The sequence below is a fragment of the Candoia aspera genome, chromosome 4 (assembly GCF_035149785.1).
Source record: "Candoia aspera isolate rCanAsp1 chromosome 4, rCanAsp1.hap2, whole genome shotgun sequence".
NCBI lineage: Eukaryota > Metazoa > Chordata > Lepidosauria > Squamata > Boidae > Candoia > Candoia aspera.
This window is the reverse complement of record NC_086156.1, coordinates 112,488,381-112,503,551: the sequence shown is the minus strand read 5'-3', so window position 1 is coordinate 112,503,551 and position 15,171 is coordinate 112,488,381. Positions and strand designations below refer to the sequence as shown.

General features: G+C 44.3%; 1 gene segment (V, D, J or C); it reads right to left on the bottom strand.

The window, feature by feature from the left end:
* Positions 1 to 12,864: 12,864 nt before the first annotated feature.
* LOC134495870 (immunoglobulin heavy variable 3-21-like) lies at positions 12,865 to 13,362 on the bottom strand. The segment is given in 2 exon segments: positions 12,865 to 13,220; positions 13,317 to 13,362. Coding segments are annotated over 2 exon segments (402 nt in total).
* Positions 13,363 to 15,171: the final 1,809 nt, after the last annotated feature.

Genomic DNA, 15,171 nt, shown 5'->3' with positions numbered 1-15,171 from the left:
AGAGGAAGGAGGAGAACCAGCACAACACAGTGTCGCCTACTCCCAACTCCCAAAGCCAGTCCAGAAGGATACCATGATCAATGGTATCAAAGGCTGCCGAGAGGTCTAGAAGAGCCAGGATGGAAGTACTGCCTCCATCCTGATCCCTCCAGAGGTCATCCAAGGGTGCAATCAGTGCTGTTTCAGTCCCATATCCCAGCTTGAATCCTGACTGAAAGGGGTCCAGAGCCCTTTGAAGGTGCCATGCGCGACCACTTTCTCAACAACCTTCCCTAAAAAGGGAAGTCTGGAGACTGGTAGAAAACTATCCAGATTAGTTGGGTCGAGCAATGGCCCCCGTGAGGGGGTCATCTTTAAGAGCCAGTGGAACCACCTCCTCCCTCAAAAAGGAATTAACCACTGCCCAGACCCAATCAGGAGTCGTTTCCCAAGCAGCCTTGACCAGCCAGGAGGGGCACAGATCTAACACAGAAGTGGCCAAACTAACAGCTAGGAGAACCCTGTCCACTTCCTCTTGTTCAGTGGGCTTGAACTCTTGCCAGATAACCATGAAAGATTCAGCCCCCATAGCCTCCACTGGCCCTGCATCAAGGCTGGAGTTCAACGCAGAGCGGATGTGAACGACTTTATCTGCCAGATGCTCAGCATATTCCTCACAGTGGCCCTGAAGGTAGACTCCCTCCGAAGGAGGGTCCAGGTCACCTGAAACAGGCCCACTGGGTGGCTATCTGCAGGCACAACAAGGGTGGAGAAATAATTATGTTGAACTGCCCTTACCGCTATGAGGTAGGCTCCAATTGAGCTCTAGCTTGTGTTCGATTATCTTCACTCTTTGTCATCCATTGCCCTCTTAAGCTACCTCAACTCCTCCGTATGCCACAGGGAGTTATGGGAACCATGGGTATGGAGAGGCTGTTCAGGCATGATCTGGTTCAAAGCCCTGGCCACCCTCCCATTCCAGGTGGCTACCAAGGACTTAGTCAGGCCGTGAAGCAGATTTTCAGGACACCACCGCAAGCTCTGAAACCCAGTTGGGTCCATCCGTATCCTGGGGTGGGCCAATCTAATAGGCCCGCCTCCCTGTAGAGGGGATGGGTCCAGAGAACTGGAGCCTCACCAAGAAGTGATCTCAACATGACAGAGGAGAAACCAATACCTCCCTCAATTTCAGAACACTCTGAAATGAAACCAGAGTTAATGCGATGTACACTATTGTAATGGTACTTTGGAAAGACCTTGGGAGACAGGGCGAAGAGATGCTGCCTAAAGAGCAGTCAGATAAGAGACAGCAGAGCCCATAGCTGGATAGTGGGAGAAGCAAAAGGCTCAGAAGGGACCCTTCCTAAGTTCTCAGGCAGTAAATGAGATGGTGGGAGAATTGCACTTCCACACTTACAAGATTATGTTCTGACCTATGACTACTCATTCAGTGACCGATCAAAGTTATAACGGCATTGAACGAATGGTGGTTACGACCGTTCCTTGGAGTTCTGGCTGTTCCAGCACCCCTGTGGTCACATGATCACAATCTGGGCACTTGGCAACTGGTTTGCACTCATGACTCCTGGTTGCAGCACCCCACAGTCATGGGATTTCCAACCTTCCCTGCTGCCTTCCCAAGAAAGTCAGTGGAGAAGCCGGCAGAAGAGGTCACAAGTCACTGGGGTTAGTCTCCCCCACCCACACACGCTCTCCAGCCCCTCTGCCCTTGCACCACACCAGCCATTCACACACCTCTGTACGTCCTTCCTGACCTGCACCATGCCTCTGGTAAACCCCCTCGCACTATAGCGTACCGCTGACCCACACTGCAACAGTTGCATACCCCCTCACACCATATGTACCCCCTCAAACCCTCCCTGACCCTCACTGTGCTCCTCATGCACCCCCTACATCCCTCGCATACCATCCCTGAACAGCATCACCCCTCTTGCGTACTTCTCACACCCTTGTGCATGCTCCCTGACCCTCAACATGCCTGTCACACACCCACTTGCACCCTCGCACACCCTTCCCAACCTTCACCTAAACCCACTCACTCCCCCTCCCCATCCAGCAGTAGCCACTTACCTGCCTGCCAGCCTCGCCCTTGCAACTTCCTGCCAGCTTCCGCCCTGACTCTGGTTCTGGGAAAACAGCAGGAAGTTGCCTCGCCTAACAACCAGAGGATTTGGTTAATGTTGACAACCAGAACAACAGGGATTGCCGTCGCTAAATGATGTGGTTGTGCTTTACAACCACATTGCTTAGTGATGGAAATCCCAGTCAAAATTGTTGTTGTAAGTTGATGACTACCTGTATGGGAACGTCAAGTGTCAAAACAGATATTTTTAATTATTACTACATAGGACGATGGGAAGGGTTACCTTTGATTAAAAAAGAAAATGTAGCTTTGCAAGGTGGAAGTTTTGGAGCTGATTTTCCTTAGTCACATACCAGAAGCTACAGGTCTACAAGGTGAGACCATAAGATATTTTTTTATTTTATTTTTTTCCCCTTTAATGTCCCAAAGTTGCTGAGGGATTCCAATCTGTCCACAACCCAGAGTGGGGAGGATGCCAGGTGGAGGCCTCCCTTCATTCAAACGCAGTGGGAGCAATAACCATTGAGCAGCTACCCGAAGGCAGGAAGGCAGTGCAAAATAGAGAGACTCAGAGGGCTTCTGGGAGAGGGGGTTGGCAGTTGGCAATGCTTGGCTCTCCTGGCTCTGCCCGGCTGAAGGGAGAGGGGTTCAGGATTAAGGGAACTTAATCTATATTCCATACAGATTAATGTAGAAGTAATGGAAAAGGAACAAAATTTAGAAAAGTATTAAACTGAGGAGAGTTGGTGATATTCAGAGAATAGAATGGGATTGAATAACACAATAATAAAAGAAGAAAGAAAAGGAGGAAATGAATCCATATTTCTCCCTCTAATGAAAGCTTAATTTCTTAAAACTGTCCAGTTCATTCCACTGCCCTGAGGTTTCCTTCTTGTCCCCCATACAAGGACTAGCTTTCAAAGATTGGATTTGTGCTCCCACTGGCTACGATGGGGATTTATCTGCTGCTTCTCAGTTCAAAGAAACACATTCAGCCTTGCATGACTGAACAAACTTGGAGGAACGCTCAGAGGAAGGGAAGGTTCTTGCTTGGCATCAGACTCACTTTCTCTCACTGTGTTTACAGTATTGCACAGGAATAGACTGCCGTGTCCTCTGGCTTCAAGCTGTTCATTTGCAGATACCGCTGGTTGCAGAAATCGTTCCTGGAGATGGTGAAGCGTCCCTTGACTTTATCCGAGTAGTAAGTGCTAGATGAGCCTGGACTTACGTGGGCCACCCATTCCAGTCCTTTCCCTGGAGCCTGTCTCAACCAGTCCACGTAATCACTCCTGAAGTTGAATCCGAGGCTTGGCAGGTGAGACGGAGGGACTCTCCAGGCCTTCTCAGGTCCCCTCCAGACTCCACCAACTGGACCTCTGAACAGACACCTAAAAAAAAAAAGTATTTCATTGAGCTCTTCTGCATACAAGAAGTAAGATGGAAAGATCCTGACAAGCAAAGAAAGAATTACCTCTGAGGCCTACTAGTAAAGACACCAAGTTTACCCAGGGGATCATTTTTGCTCCCAAAAGTGAATGGGGGGAATTGACAGGAAAGGATTCAGGAAAGTGCACCAACTTTGTGTTGGTGGGTGTTGCCTAAGAAAGGAAACCATGGGGCTCCTTTAAAGGGGAAATTGTGCCTTGATTTACATAATAGTTCTGATAAAAGAGCCCCTCAGGACATTCATGTAAAGATTTCTGTGCTCACTCCTTATAAACATGATTTTTAAATAACATTCTGAACCAAAAAACAGTTAAGACAGGCACGCATTGGCATTGCTGTTGTTGTTGTTGTTGTTATTTAGGAAAATGGGCAGGTTTACACTGGAGTAAGTAGGGTAAGGTCTGATAAAACCTCCACAGTTCAGGAAAGCGTTTAAAGGTGAGAGAAAGAAAACAGGCACTGAGCTTAATTTAAATAGCCATGTCAGAGACCACAAATGAAAAGCATGGTGCATGTGAGTTCAGGATGTTTGCTCCACAGCTGCTCCCTTGACCACGTTCTTTGGAAGAAACACAACACAGCTGAATGCCGACCAAGCCAAAAGGCAACGTTTATAAGCCACAGTTGAATTGCGGTTACACATCTGATTTGCAAAAGCATAATCAAAGACACCAGAGGCAAAGCAGAAAGAGCTCAACCCTGTGGGGTCTTTTTTTTTTTTTTTTTTTGTATATTGGTTTTAACTTGGCAGTTTTATGGATTTTTACACTGGTTGTTCTTGGTGGCTATTTTGTCTGTTGTTTTTATTGGTTGTTAGCTGCCCAGAATTGATTCCACAAGGTGAGAAGGTATAGAAATTGAAATAAGAATACTAAGAATACTAAGATTACTACTATTAATTATAATGCTATCATCTTCACAGAATCTGTATAACGACCAAGTAGCAACAGTAAGAACAGACCACGGAACAACAGACTGGTTTAAGATTGGGAAAGGAGTATGGCAGGGCTGTATACTCTCACCCTACCTATTCAACTTGTATGCAGAACACATCATGCGACAAGCTGGCCTTGAGGAATCCAAAGCTGGAGTTAAAATCTCTGGAAGAAACATTAACAATCTCAGATATGCAGATGATACCACTTTGATGGCTGAAAGTGAAGAGGAACTGAGGAGCCTTATGATGAAGGTGAAAGAAGAAAGTGCAAAAGCTGGTTTGCACCTAAACCTCAAAAAAACCAAGATTATGGCAACCAGCTTGATTGATAACTGGCAAATAGAGGGAGAAAATGTAGAAGCAGTGAAAGACTTTGTATTCCTAGGTGCAAAGATTACTGCAGATGCTGACTGCAGTCAGGAAATCAGAAGACGCTTAATCCTTGGAAGAAGAGCAATGACCAATCTCGATAAAATAGTTAAGAGCAGAGACATCACACTGACAACAAAGGCCCGCATAGTTAAAGCAATGGTGTTCCCTGTAGTAACATATGGCTGCGAGAGCTGGACCATAAGGAAGGCTGAGCGAAGAAGATTGATGCTTTTGAACTGTGGTGTTGGAGGAAAATTCTGAGAGTGCCTTGGACTGCAAGAAGATCCAACCAGTCCATCCTCCAGGAAATAAAGCCAGACTGCTCACTTGAGGGAATGATATTAAAGGCAAAACTGAAATACTTTGGCCACATAATGAGAAGACAGGACACCCTGGAGAAGATGCTGATGCTAGGGAGAGTGGAAGGCAAAAGGAAGAGGGGCCGACCAAGGGCAAGATGGATGGATGGTATTCTAGAGGTGATGGACTCGTCCCTGGGGGAGCTGGGGGTGTTGACGACCGACAGGAAGCTCTGGCGTGGGCTGGTCCATGAAGTCACGAAGAGTCGGAAGCGACTAAACGAATAAACAACAACAAGTCTCCAAAAATTCAGTTTGCTGTATACTTAGCAAAGTACATCTGTGGTCAGCTCAGACCTGGTTTCCCAGTGAGGGTTATAGCTTCTTGAGATATTACATTTTCTTGAGATCGTTTCAGTGAACTTTAAAGATCATTATAGAAAATAATAATTGTGACTCCAAAATGAGACTCTGTATGCAGACCCTTGATTTATTTCCCCACCCCACCTCCACTCCATGCATGGGCAATGCAGGTAATGCGACAACACTGCCCCCCTCTGTAAAAGGGGAGGAGGACAGGCATCTACCTTTTTTTCTAGGATTCCAACTGAGGCAGAGAGAGAACATGAAGGTTCTCCCGGAGATCTAAGCATGTCTAGTGACACATCCGAAGCAGCTGTTGTCTTACCTGACTGGAAATTCCTTTTCAACTGTTACTCTATGTCAGATTGTATTTTCTGGGGTGGGGGAACTCTTATTTTTATTCCTAAATCCAATTAAGTCATGGAAGAATATTTCAGGAAGCACCTAAAATGTCATCTAGTCATCTATGTCACCTCGTACCAACCATCCCTATCAGCCAGATCCTGTCTGCACACCTCCAACCAAAACGAGCTCTTCTAGGAAGATTGAGGCAAGGCTAACCTGTTCTTCCTTCATCCTACAAAGTACAGAGTTTGTAGGGTTGGTAATCTGTTAAGATTTAGTCACCGACCATATGTCAACAACAGCTTACTTAGCATTCTGATGGAGTAGGAAGGGATAAGTAAGATGGAGCGGGATGGAGGGAGCGCATCCATCCTGGCTCTTCTTGACCTCTCAGCGGCTTTCGATACCATCGACCATGGTATCCTTTTGGGTCGGCTCAGGGAGTTGGGGGTGGGCAGCGTAGTTCTGCCCTGGTTCACCTCCTTCCTCCAGGGCCGGTCCCAATCAGTGGTGATAGGGGAGGAGAGATCGACCCCATGGCCCCTTCTTTGTGGGCTGCCGCAGGGATCTCCTTTTTAAGATCTACATGAAACCGCTGGGTGAGATCATCTGTATGCAGATGATACTCAATTGTATATCTCCATCCCAGGTAAAGTAAGTGATGCTGTGACCACCCTTTCCAAGTGCCTGGGGGCTGTGGGGGCCTGGATGGGGAACAACAGGCTTCAACTGAACCATAGTAAGATGGAGTGGCTGTGGATTAATGGCACCTTGGGTGCCAGGAACTTGTCATCTTTAGTGCTGGATGGGGTTGCCCTGCCCCATTCAGACCCTGTGCATAACTTGGGGGCCATCTTGGACTCACGCCTTCTGCTTGAAGAGCAGGTGGCAGTCGCGGCCAGAAGGGCCTTTGCACATCTCCGGGTGGTGCACCAGCTATGCCCTTTCCTGGACCGAGAGGCCCTCCGAATGGTCACTCATGCCCTGCTCATTTCCCATACAGATTACTGTAATGCACTCTACATGGGGCTACCCTTGAAGAGTATCCGGAAGCTTCAGCTGGTCCAGAACACAGCCGCGTGGACTATCTTGGGTGTTCCAAGATTTGCACACGTAACACCTTTGTTGCATGAGCTGCACTGGGTCCCAGTTTGCTTCTGGGTCCAATTCAAGGTGTTGGTCATTACTTTTAAAGCCCTACATGGCTTGGGACCAGGGTATCTGAGGGACCATCTCATCCCTATTACATCGACCTGCCCCACCCGGTCATGAAGGGAGGGCATCTTACGGACCCCATCTATAGAAGAATTTCACCTAGCGGGGTCTTGGAAGCGTGCCTTCTCTGCTGTAGCTCCTGCCCTTTGGAACATCCTTCCCCCAGAGGTGAGACAGGCCCCCTTGCTCCTGGACTTCCAAGAAAGATTAAAGACCTGGTTTTGTCAGCAGGCTTGGAATGGGAGGAGGAATAGTTATACCTGGGAATAGCTAGCACCCTAGGTGATTTTGAGGGGCCAATTACACTCCTGGACTGATTAAAATATTTTGCCATTTAGATTTTATTGTATTTTTATTTTATTGTATTACTGTATTTGGAATGGTTTTAAATTTTAACCTTGTTTTATTGTAATGCCGCCCAGAGTCCCCCCATGAGGGGGAGATGGGTGGTGAATACATTTATAAATAAATAAATACAATAAAAATAAAAGGTCACCAGAGGGTTTTACCAAAGGCATTACAGCATCATGATGTAAATTATATTCGGTCTGCCATTTTTTTGGTGTTCTCTTTGAAATGTAGTAGGGCAAAGTGATATTAGCTGTGGTTCTGCTTTTCCTCAGAGCTGCTCAGCAAGCTGCCAATGCTTTATTGGGATCCTGGTGTATGTTGTATTTGCGTGCATGCTTACTAAATGTCTGTAGTATCTTCAAAGTGATTTGGTTGCTCTAGGGTAGCCAGGTTTTGGCCAGAATAGTTTGGTGCCATGACGCATATCAGAAGGATGAAAGGAGAGGCGGAGTCAATCACTTGCAGCTCCTGCCATAAAAATTCCTTCTCACCCCTATGGATGGTATGTGTCTACCTCAATCTTGGGTCTTCTACCAGAGGCCTGGTAGTTTGAGGGTTCTGTGAAGTATCTTAGCTGCTTAAGGTGAAGCCAGAGTCATGGCAGGAGAGACGGGGGGACTCTTCAGGTCTTCTCACATCCCCTCCAGACTCTACCGACTGGATCTCTGACTGAACTCCTAATTGTGGTTGGGATTCAAGGTGCTGGTCACTACCTATAAAGCTCTACAGAGCATAGAGCCTGGTTACTTGAGGGACCGCCCATCCTCCATAGGGTCTGCATGGATTATCTGATCTAGCAGAGTTGTCGTCCCTGGGAATACTTCAAGAGAATAATGACATCTATTGGGACTCTGGAGGTACCCCTTTTCTGTAGAGAGAACTTTATTTCCTCTGCAGAGTAAATAAAACTTCCTTGCAATCTGGAAGTATTGGGGCTGATTTTCTTTAATCCCATACCAAAAACTGCAGGTCTCACAAGATGAGACCACGGGATTTATTTTGTTATATTTTTCTTTCAGTTTCCCTGTTAAGAAAAGAGGATGAGGGATTCTAACTGGTTAGTGTGCAGGAGGCCCTGTTTGATAGAAGGTGGTACCAGTAACAAAGAAGAAGCTTCACAGTCCAAAATTTACAGACCCAGAGGGCTCCTGGGAGAGGAAGTACTTAATTTGCAACATTTCTCTCTCCTGCCTCTGCCCAGCTGAGGGGAATGAGCTTCAGGAAGAAAGAGATTAAGTACATATGAAGGAAAAAGAAATGAGCAATGAGCAACATGTAGTAATGAAAGAAACTGGGGAGAGTTGGCAATACTGACAACCAAAGGGGATTAAACTGCAAAATATCTCAAGGAACAATTGTAGGTAAGGAATCCAGGTCTCTACCTCTAATTAAATTTTAACTTTTTTATCAACTACCCAGTTTGTTCTACTGTCCTGAGATTTCCTTCATGTCCCCCTACCAAAGTGCTAACCAGGTTCCAAGATCAGCTCTGGACTCCCACTAGCTACAACGGAGATTCATCTGCTGCTTCTCACTCCAATTACACAAACTCAATCTTCTGTGACTGAATCAACTTGGAGAGCTGCTTTTCTTGGAAGGGAAGGTTTTTACCAGGCTTCAGACTCACTTCCTCCCACTGTGTCTCTTGCACAGTAATAGACTGCCGAGTCCTCCAGCTTCAGGCTGTTCATTTGCAGATAGAGTTGGCTTTTGGGGTTGTCCCTGGAGATGGTGAAGCGTCCCTTGACTTTGTCCGAGTAGTTAATATCACTTGAACCAGAGTTTATGTATGCCACCCATTCGAGGCCTTTTCCTGGAGCGTGTCTCACCCAGTGCATGCCATAGCTGCTGAAGTCGAAGCCGGAGGCTTGGCAGGAGAGATGGAGGGACTCTCCGGGCCTTCTCACATCCCTTCCAGACTCCAGAAATTGGACCTCACACTGAACTCCTAAAAAAAATAAAGGTGTTTCGATGAGATCTGTATACAAAAACAGAAAATAGAAAGAAATTCTGTAGAGAGAGAAGAATTACCTTGGAGGACAACTAATAAGGACAACAAGTTTAGCCAGGAGACCATTTTTGCTCCGCCTAAGGAATGGAGGAAAATTGATAGGAAAGAATTTGGGAAAGTTCACAAACTTTGTATTGGTTGCTGTAGCTCGAAATGGGAAACCGTGGGGTTCCTTTAAGGAGGAAATTGTGACCCAATTTACATATCTCTTGGGATAAAAGAGCCCCTCAGGGCATTGATCTCATAGATTTCCTTGCACACATTTGACACTGGTGATTTTCAACGTAACTTTCCAGTCCTATGAAAAGTGAATGCAAGGTTTTATTTATTTATTTATTTATTTATTTATTTATTTATTTATTTATTTATTTATTTATTTATTTATTTATTTATTTATTTATTTATTTTCCTGTGAGGACATAGGGGAAAGGCAGGTTTACATTAGAGAATTAAAACAAAGTTATGCAAAATTTCATCACTTCTCAAAATTAATTAAAGGTAAGAGACAATGAACGTGCCCTATGAACTTTTGAAAGAGACATGTAAGAGATAGAACATGAAAAGAACAGCACATCTGAGTTCAGGAAAATTTTCCACCTTCCTTCCCCTTAACTATGCTCTTTTGAAGACACCCAAAAGAACTGAATGCCATGAGGAAAAAATATATATATAAGTTAGAGCTGAATCAGAGAAATCAGAAGGGGAGAAAAACTAGATTGAACCTGCAAGGTGTTCTTTGCCTATTAGATTAGTTTTTAACTCATTTGTTGTATGAATTTAATATATTGTTTATTTTGGTTATTATTTTGTGCGGTGTTTTCATCAGTTGCTAGTTGCCCAGAGCTGATCTGACAAGATGGGCAGCCATGCAAAGGACAGAGGAGAAAGGGCAGGTTTCCATTAGAGTAATTAAAAAAAAAAAAAAACCATTAACATTTCACCACTTCTCAAAAATATTTCAAGGTAAGGGAGAAAGGACTTGCACTAAGAATTTTTGAAAGAGACAGGTTAGAGATAGAACATGAAAAGAGCAGAACATCTGAGTTCAGGAATATTTTTTCACCTTTCTTCCCCTTTTGAAGACACCCAAAAGAATGGTGACCAAACTATGAGTTGAATTGAAGGGAAAGGTTTGAGGAAAGTGCACCAACTCTGTGTTGGTGGGTGTAGCCTGAAGAGGGAAACCATAAGACTCCTTTAAAGTGGAAATTGAGCGTTGATTTACATTTCGCTTGGGATAAAAGACCCCTCAGGCTTGGATCTCATAGATTTCCTACCAGGAGTGGTTTTCTCATAGTTTTGCAGTGCTGAGGAAAGTGAAGGCAAGCTTTTTTCTTTTATTTTATTTTTGCTGTGTGGACATTGGAGAAAGGCAGGTATACTTTGGAATAATTAAAACAAAGACATGCCAATTTTCAGCACTTCTCAAAAATGATTCAGGGTAACAGAGAAGGAACATGCACTAAGAAGTTTCGAAAGATACATGAAAAGAACAGCAGATCTGAGTTCAGGAAACTTTTTACACCTTCCTTCCCCTTAACCATGCTCTTTTGAAGAAACCCAGATGAAATGAACCCAGACCAAGCCAGGAGGGACAATTTATAAGTCAGAGCTGAGGCAGAGAAATCACAGGGAGAGAAGAAACAGATCGAGCCCTTGGGGTGTTTTTGCCTATTAGATTCATTTTTAACTCATTAGCTGTATGTATTTAATATACTGCTTGTTTTGGGTTGTTATTCTGTGTGGTGTTTTCATCAGTTGCTAGTTGCCCAGAGTTGATTTTACAAGATGGGCAGCCATACAAATTTCAAATTTCAAATAATAATAATAATAATAATAATAATAATAATAATAATAATAATAGTAGTTATAATACTCGCAATAGTAATACCAATAAGATATGCTAATAAAAATGCTAGCAAATAAAGTCCATGAAGTGAGAAATATCACTTTGTATTCTCCAAAGAATTCAATTACTCTATATTTAGCAGAGTACATCTGTTTTCAACTGAGGCATGGCTTCCCGGTGAGGGTTGCAGCCTCCAGAGCTGTGAAATTTCCTTGAGACTTTTCAGTGAATGGTTATGGAGATAACAGAAAAAGGAAGGAGGCCTCCCAAATGAGGCGGACTCCGGTGACACTTGTTTTATCTCCCACCCCCACCCCACACACAGCCAATGGGATTCAGCGTGGCAGTGCTGCCCCCTGGTGTGGGAAGTGAGGAGGGCAGGCTTCTATGCAATTCCACCCAGAGATTCTTTCGGGCAAAGTTTTCTGCAACATTTTTATGGCCATTTGGAAATTTAGGAGGATTATTCCACAGTTGCATTTCCTGCCTGCAGCCACGACACTACGTGGTATCCCTTCCCTGTATTCTATCTGAAGCCAGTCTCATCCAGAGTGGATTGCAAACAGTAAAGTAGAAGTTGGAAATTTGGGGCCATATTAAGAAGTTTTAGTTACTTTCCAGCAAACTTTCAGATTGGATACCTATAAATGAAGAGTCCTAAAGTTCTATCTAGGGGGCTGATTTCTTTTTCTCTTGAATAAATACACAGCAGAAATCCCTCTGATATGGAAGCAGAGGAAACAAATTGGGGCAAAAGTATTGCATTTGCCTTTCTCCTCTCATTCCAACCCCTACGCTCTGTTGGAGTTGGCTGGAAAATGGACAGAGAAACCCAAAACTGGATTTTATAATACATTCAGTTTTGATGAAACAAATTAGAACCTATAGTTAGATATACATTAGAATTCAAACAGCAGCTTCTCAGAAATATTCAGGAAAAATAATTGTGGATGGAAACCCAAAGGAAGGGAGGGGCAGTGCTCCCTCCACATCATGACACCCCTCCTTGGAGCGCAGTGCAATGTCTCTCTGCACTACAGGCCGAACTTGGCACTGAGGAAGAAGAGATTAATCAGTATGAATGACCAAACGGGCTTTCATTTCAGGTTAAATAAAACCGTCCACAGCAGCTCTCCACCAATTCAGAACAGATTCAATCACTTGTTCCACCCAATATGAACAGCAATTGCTTGAACAGCCACTGGAATGTAACAAAAGTTTGTCTAAAAATTGTGACAAACCTTTGTTTCCTTATCCATGGTTTCTTAAAAAAATTAGAATGGATTAGATGCCAACATGACACTAGGAGAATAAACAATAATTTACACATTGCATTTTCTGGGCCCACTCAACACCAAAGTTAAAGTGAAGGAAACCACATTACTATTAACTTGTCCTTCTGTATTTTTTTTTCCTTTTAAAATATTTTTTTTCAGGTTTCCCCTCCTCCAAATGGAAAACAGATCCCAGAATGCCCAGGCCAAGATCAGCTCTTCCTCCCTCTTGGCACTCAGGCAGCTTTCTCAGCTCCCTCTCAAGTCTCCTGGGAAAATGCAGCCTTCTGGGGCTGAACTCACTTGCAGAGCAGCTCTACAGAAGGGAAGGTTTTTGCCAGGCTTCAGATTCACTTCCTCTCACTGTGTCCCTCGCACAGTAATAGACTGCCGTGTCCTCTGGATTCAGGCTGTCCATTTGCAGATAGACTTGGCTTTTGGAGTTGTCCCTGGAGATGGTGAAGCGTCCCTTCACTTTGTCCGAGTAGTATGTATTAGAAGATGTACTTACGCGGGCCACCCATTCCAGACCTTTCCCTGGAGCCTGTCGCACCCAGTCCATGTGGACGCTGCTGAAGGTGAATCCGGAGGCTTGGCAGGAGAGACGGAGGGACTCTCCAGGCCTTCTCACGTCCCCTCCGGACTCCACCAACTGGACCTCACACTGAGCTCCTAAAAAAAATAAAATGAAGGTGTTTCAATAAGCTCTCCTATAATACAAGAATTAAAATTGGGGAAAAAAAATCTCTGTATAAAGGGAAAAATTACCTCTGAGGACTGCCAGTAAGGACACTAAGTTTAGCCAGAGGATCATTTTTGCTCCGTCTAATAAATGGAGGGAAATTGACAGGAAAGGACTCAGGAAAGTGCTCCAACTTTGCCTTGGTGGGTGTAGCCTGAAAAGGGAAACCGTGGGGCTCCTTTAAAGGGGAAATGGTGCCCTGATTTACATGTTGCTTGAGATAAAATAGCCCCTCATTTCATTGACTAATAGATTTCTTTGCAAACGCCTTTCACACCTGATTTTGAAGTGATGGGGATATCGTCAGAATAATCAGGACAGAATTTTTTTTTTTTTTTCATTGTGAGTACATTGGAGAAAGGACAGGTTTTCACTGGAGTAAATAAAGCAGGATCTAGCAAAACCTCTGCAGTTCAGGAGTGTGTTTAAAATTGAGAGAAAGAAAATTTGCACTCAGAATAATTCAAATAGCCATGTTAGAGTCCCTACATGAAAAGCATGGTACAAGTGAGTTCAGTATGTTTCCTTCACAGAGGTTCCCTTGACCACGTTCCTTGGAAGAAACCCAAAACAACTGAATGCCGACCAAGCCAGCAGGCACCATTTGTAAGCCACAGTTGAATGGCCCTTACATGTCCAAGTCGCAAAGTTAGAATCAAGGAAACCCCAGACAAAGCAGAAAGAGCTGGAACTTGTAGGGTCTTTTCTGTTTATTAGATTGGTTTTATCTGTCAGAGCTGTGTTTGCACCACAGTCCTTCAGTGGAGCTGGAAGAAATCAGCTTGAGACCAGTTGTGTAAGTATTTACAGTCTTTACTATATACAGCACTTGACAAGCTCTTACACAGCAATTATACAGGGCAAATTCCTACTCACAGTAACACAATAATGCTCAACATCTCTTACACTATCCCCAACACAGAACTGTTCATGCATACTACTTCTAGAACCAAATATTATGCGCTGAATCACTTTGCAGATGTTGGCAATCACATCTGCTGAGCCTTCTTCCCTGATTACTTACTGTTCTCAGCTGTACAACAGCCTTGGCATTAGACCTTGGGTATACCCTGACATTAACTTGACATTTGTATAGATTTTATATATTGCTTGTTTTGGGGTTGTTATTTTGTACAGTGATTTTATTGGTTGCTAGTTGCCCAGAGTTGATTCCATAAGATGGGTTGCTGTACAGATTGAAATAAGGATAATGGCAAGACTAAAACTGATATTTTTGTTGTTTATTCATTTAGTCACTTCTGACTCTTCGTGACTTCATGGACCAGCCCACGCCAGAGCTTCCTGTCGGTCGTCAACACCCCCAGCTCCCCCAGGGACGAGTCCGTCACCTCTAGAATATCATCCATCCACCTTGCCCTTGGTCGGCCCCTCTTCCTTTTGCCCTCCACTCTCCCCAGCATCAGCATCTTCTCCAGGGTGTCCTGTCTTCTCATTATGTGGCCAAAGTATTTCAGTTTTGCCTTTAATATCATTCCCTCAAGTGAGCAGTCTGGCTTTATTTCCTGGAGGATGGACTGGTTGGATCTTCTTGCAGTCCAAGGCACTCTCAGAATTTTCCTCCAACACCACAGTTCCAAAGGATATATCTTCCTTCATTCAGCCTTCCTTATGGTCCAGCTCTCGCAGCCATATGTTACTACAGAGAACACCATTGCTTTAACTATGCGGACCTTTGTTGTCAGTGTGATGTCTCTGCTCTTAACTATTTTATCGAGATTTGTCATTGCTCTTCTCCCAAGGATTAAGCGTCTTCTGATTTCCTGACTGCAGTCAGCACCTGCAGTAATCTTCGCACCTAGGAATACAAAGTCTTTCACTGCTTCTACATTGTTCAATCCTAATCATTAAAGATAAATGAAA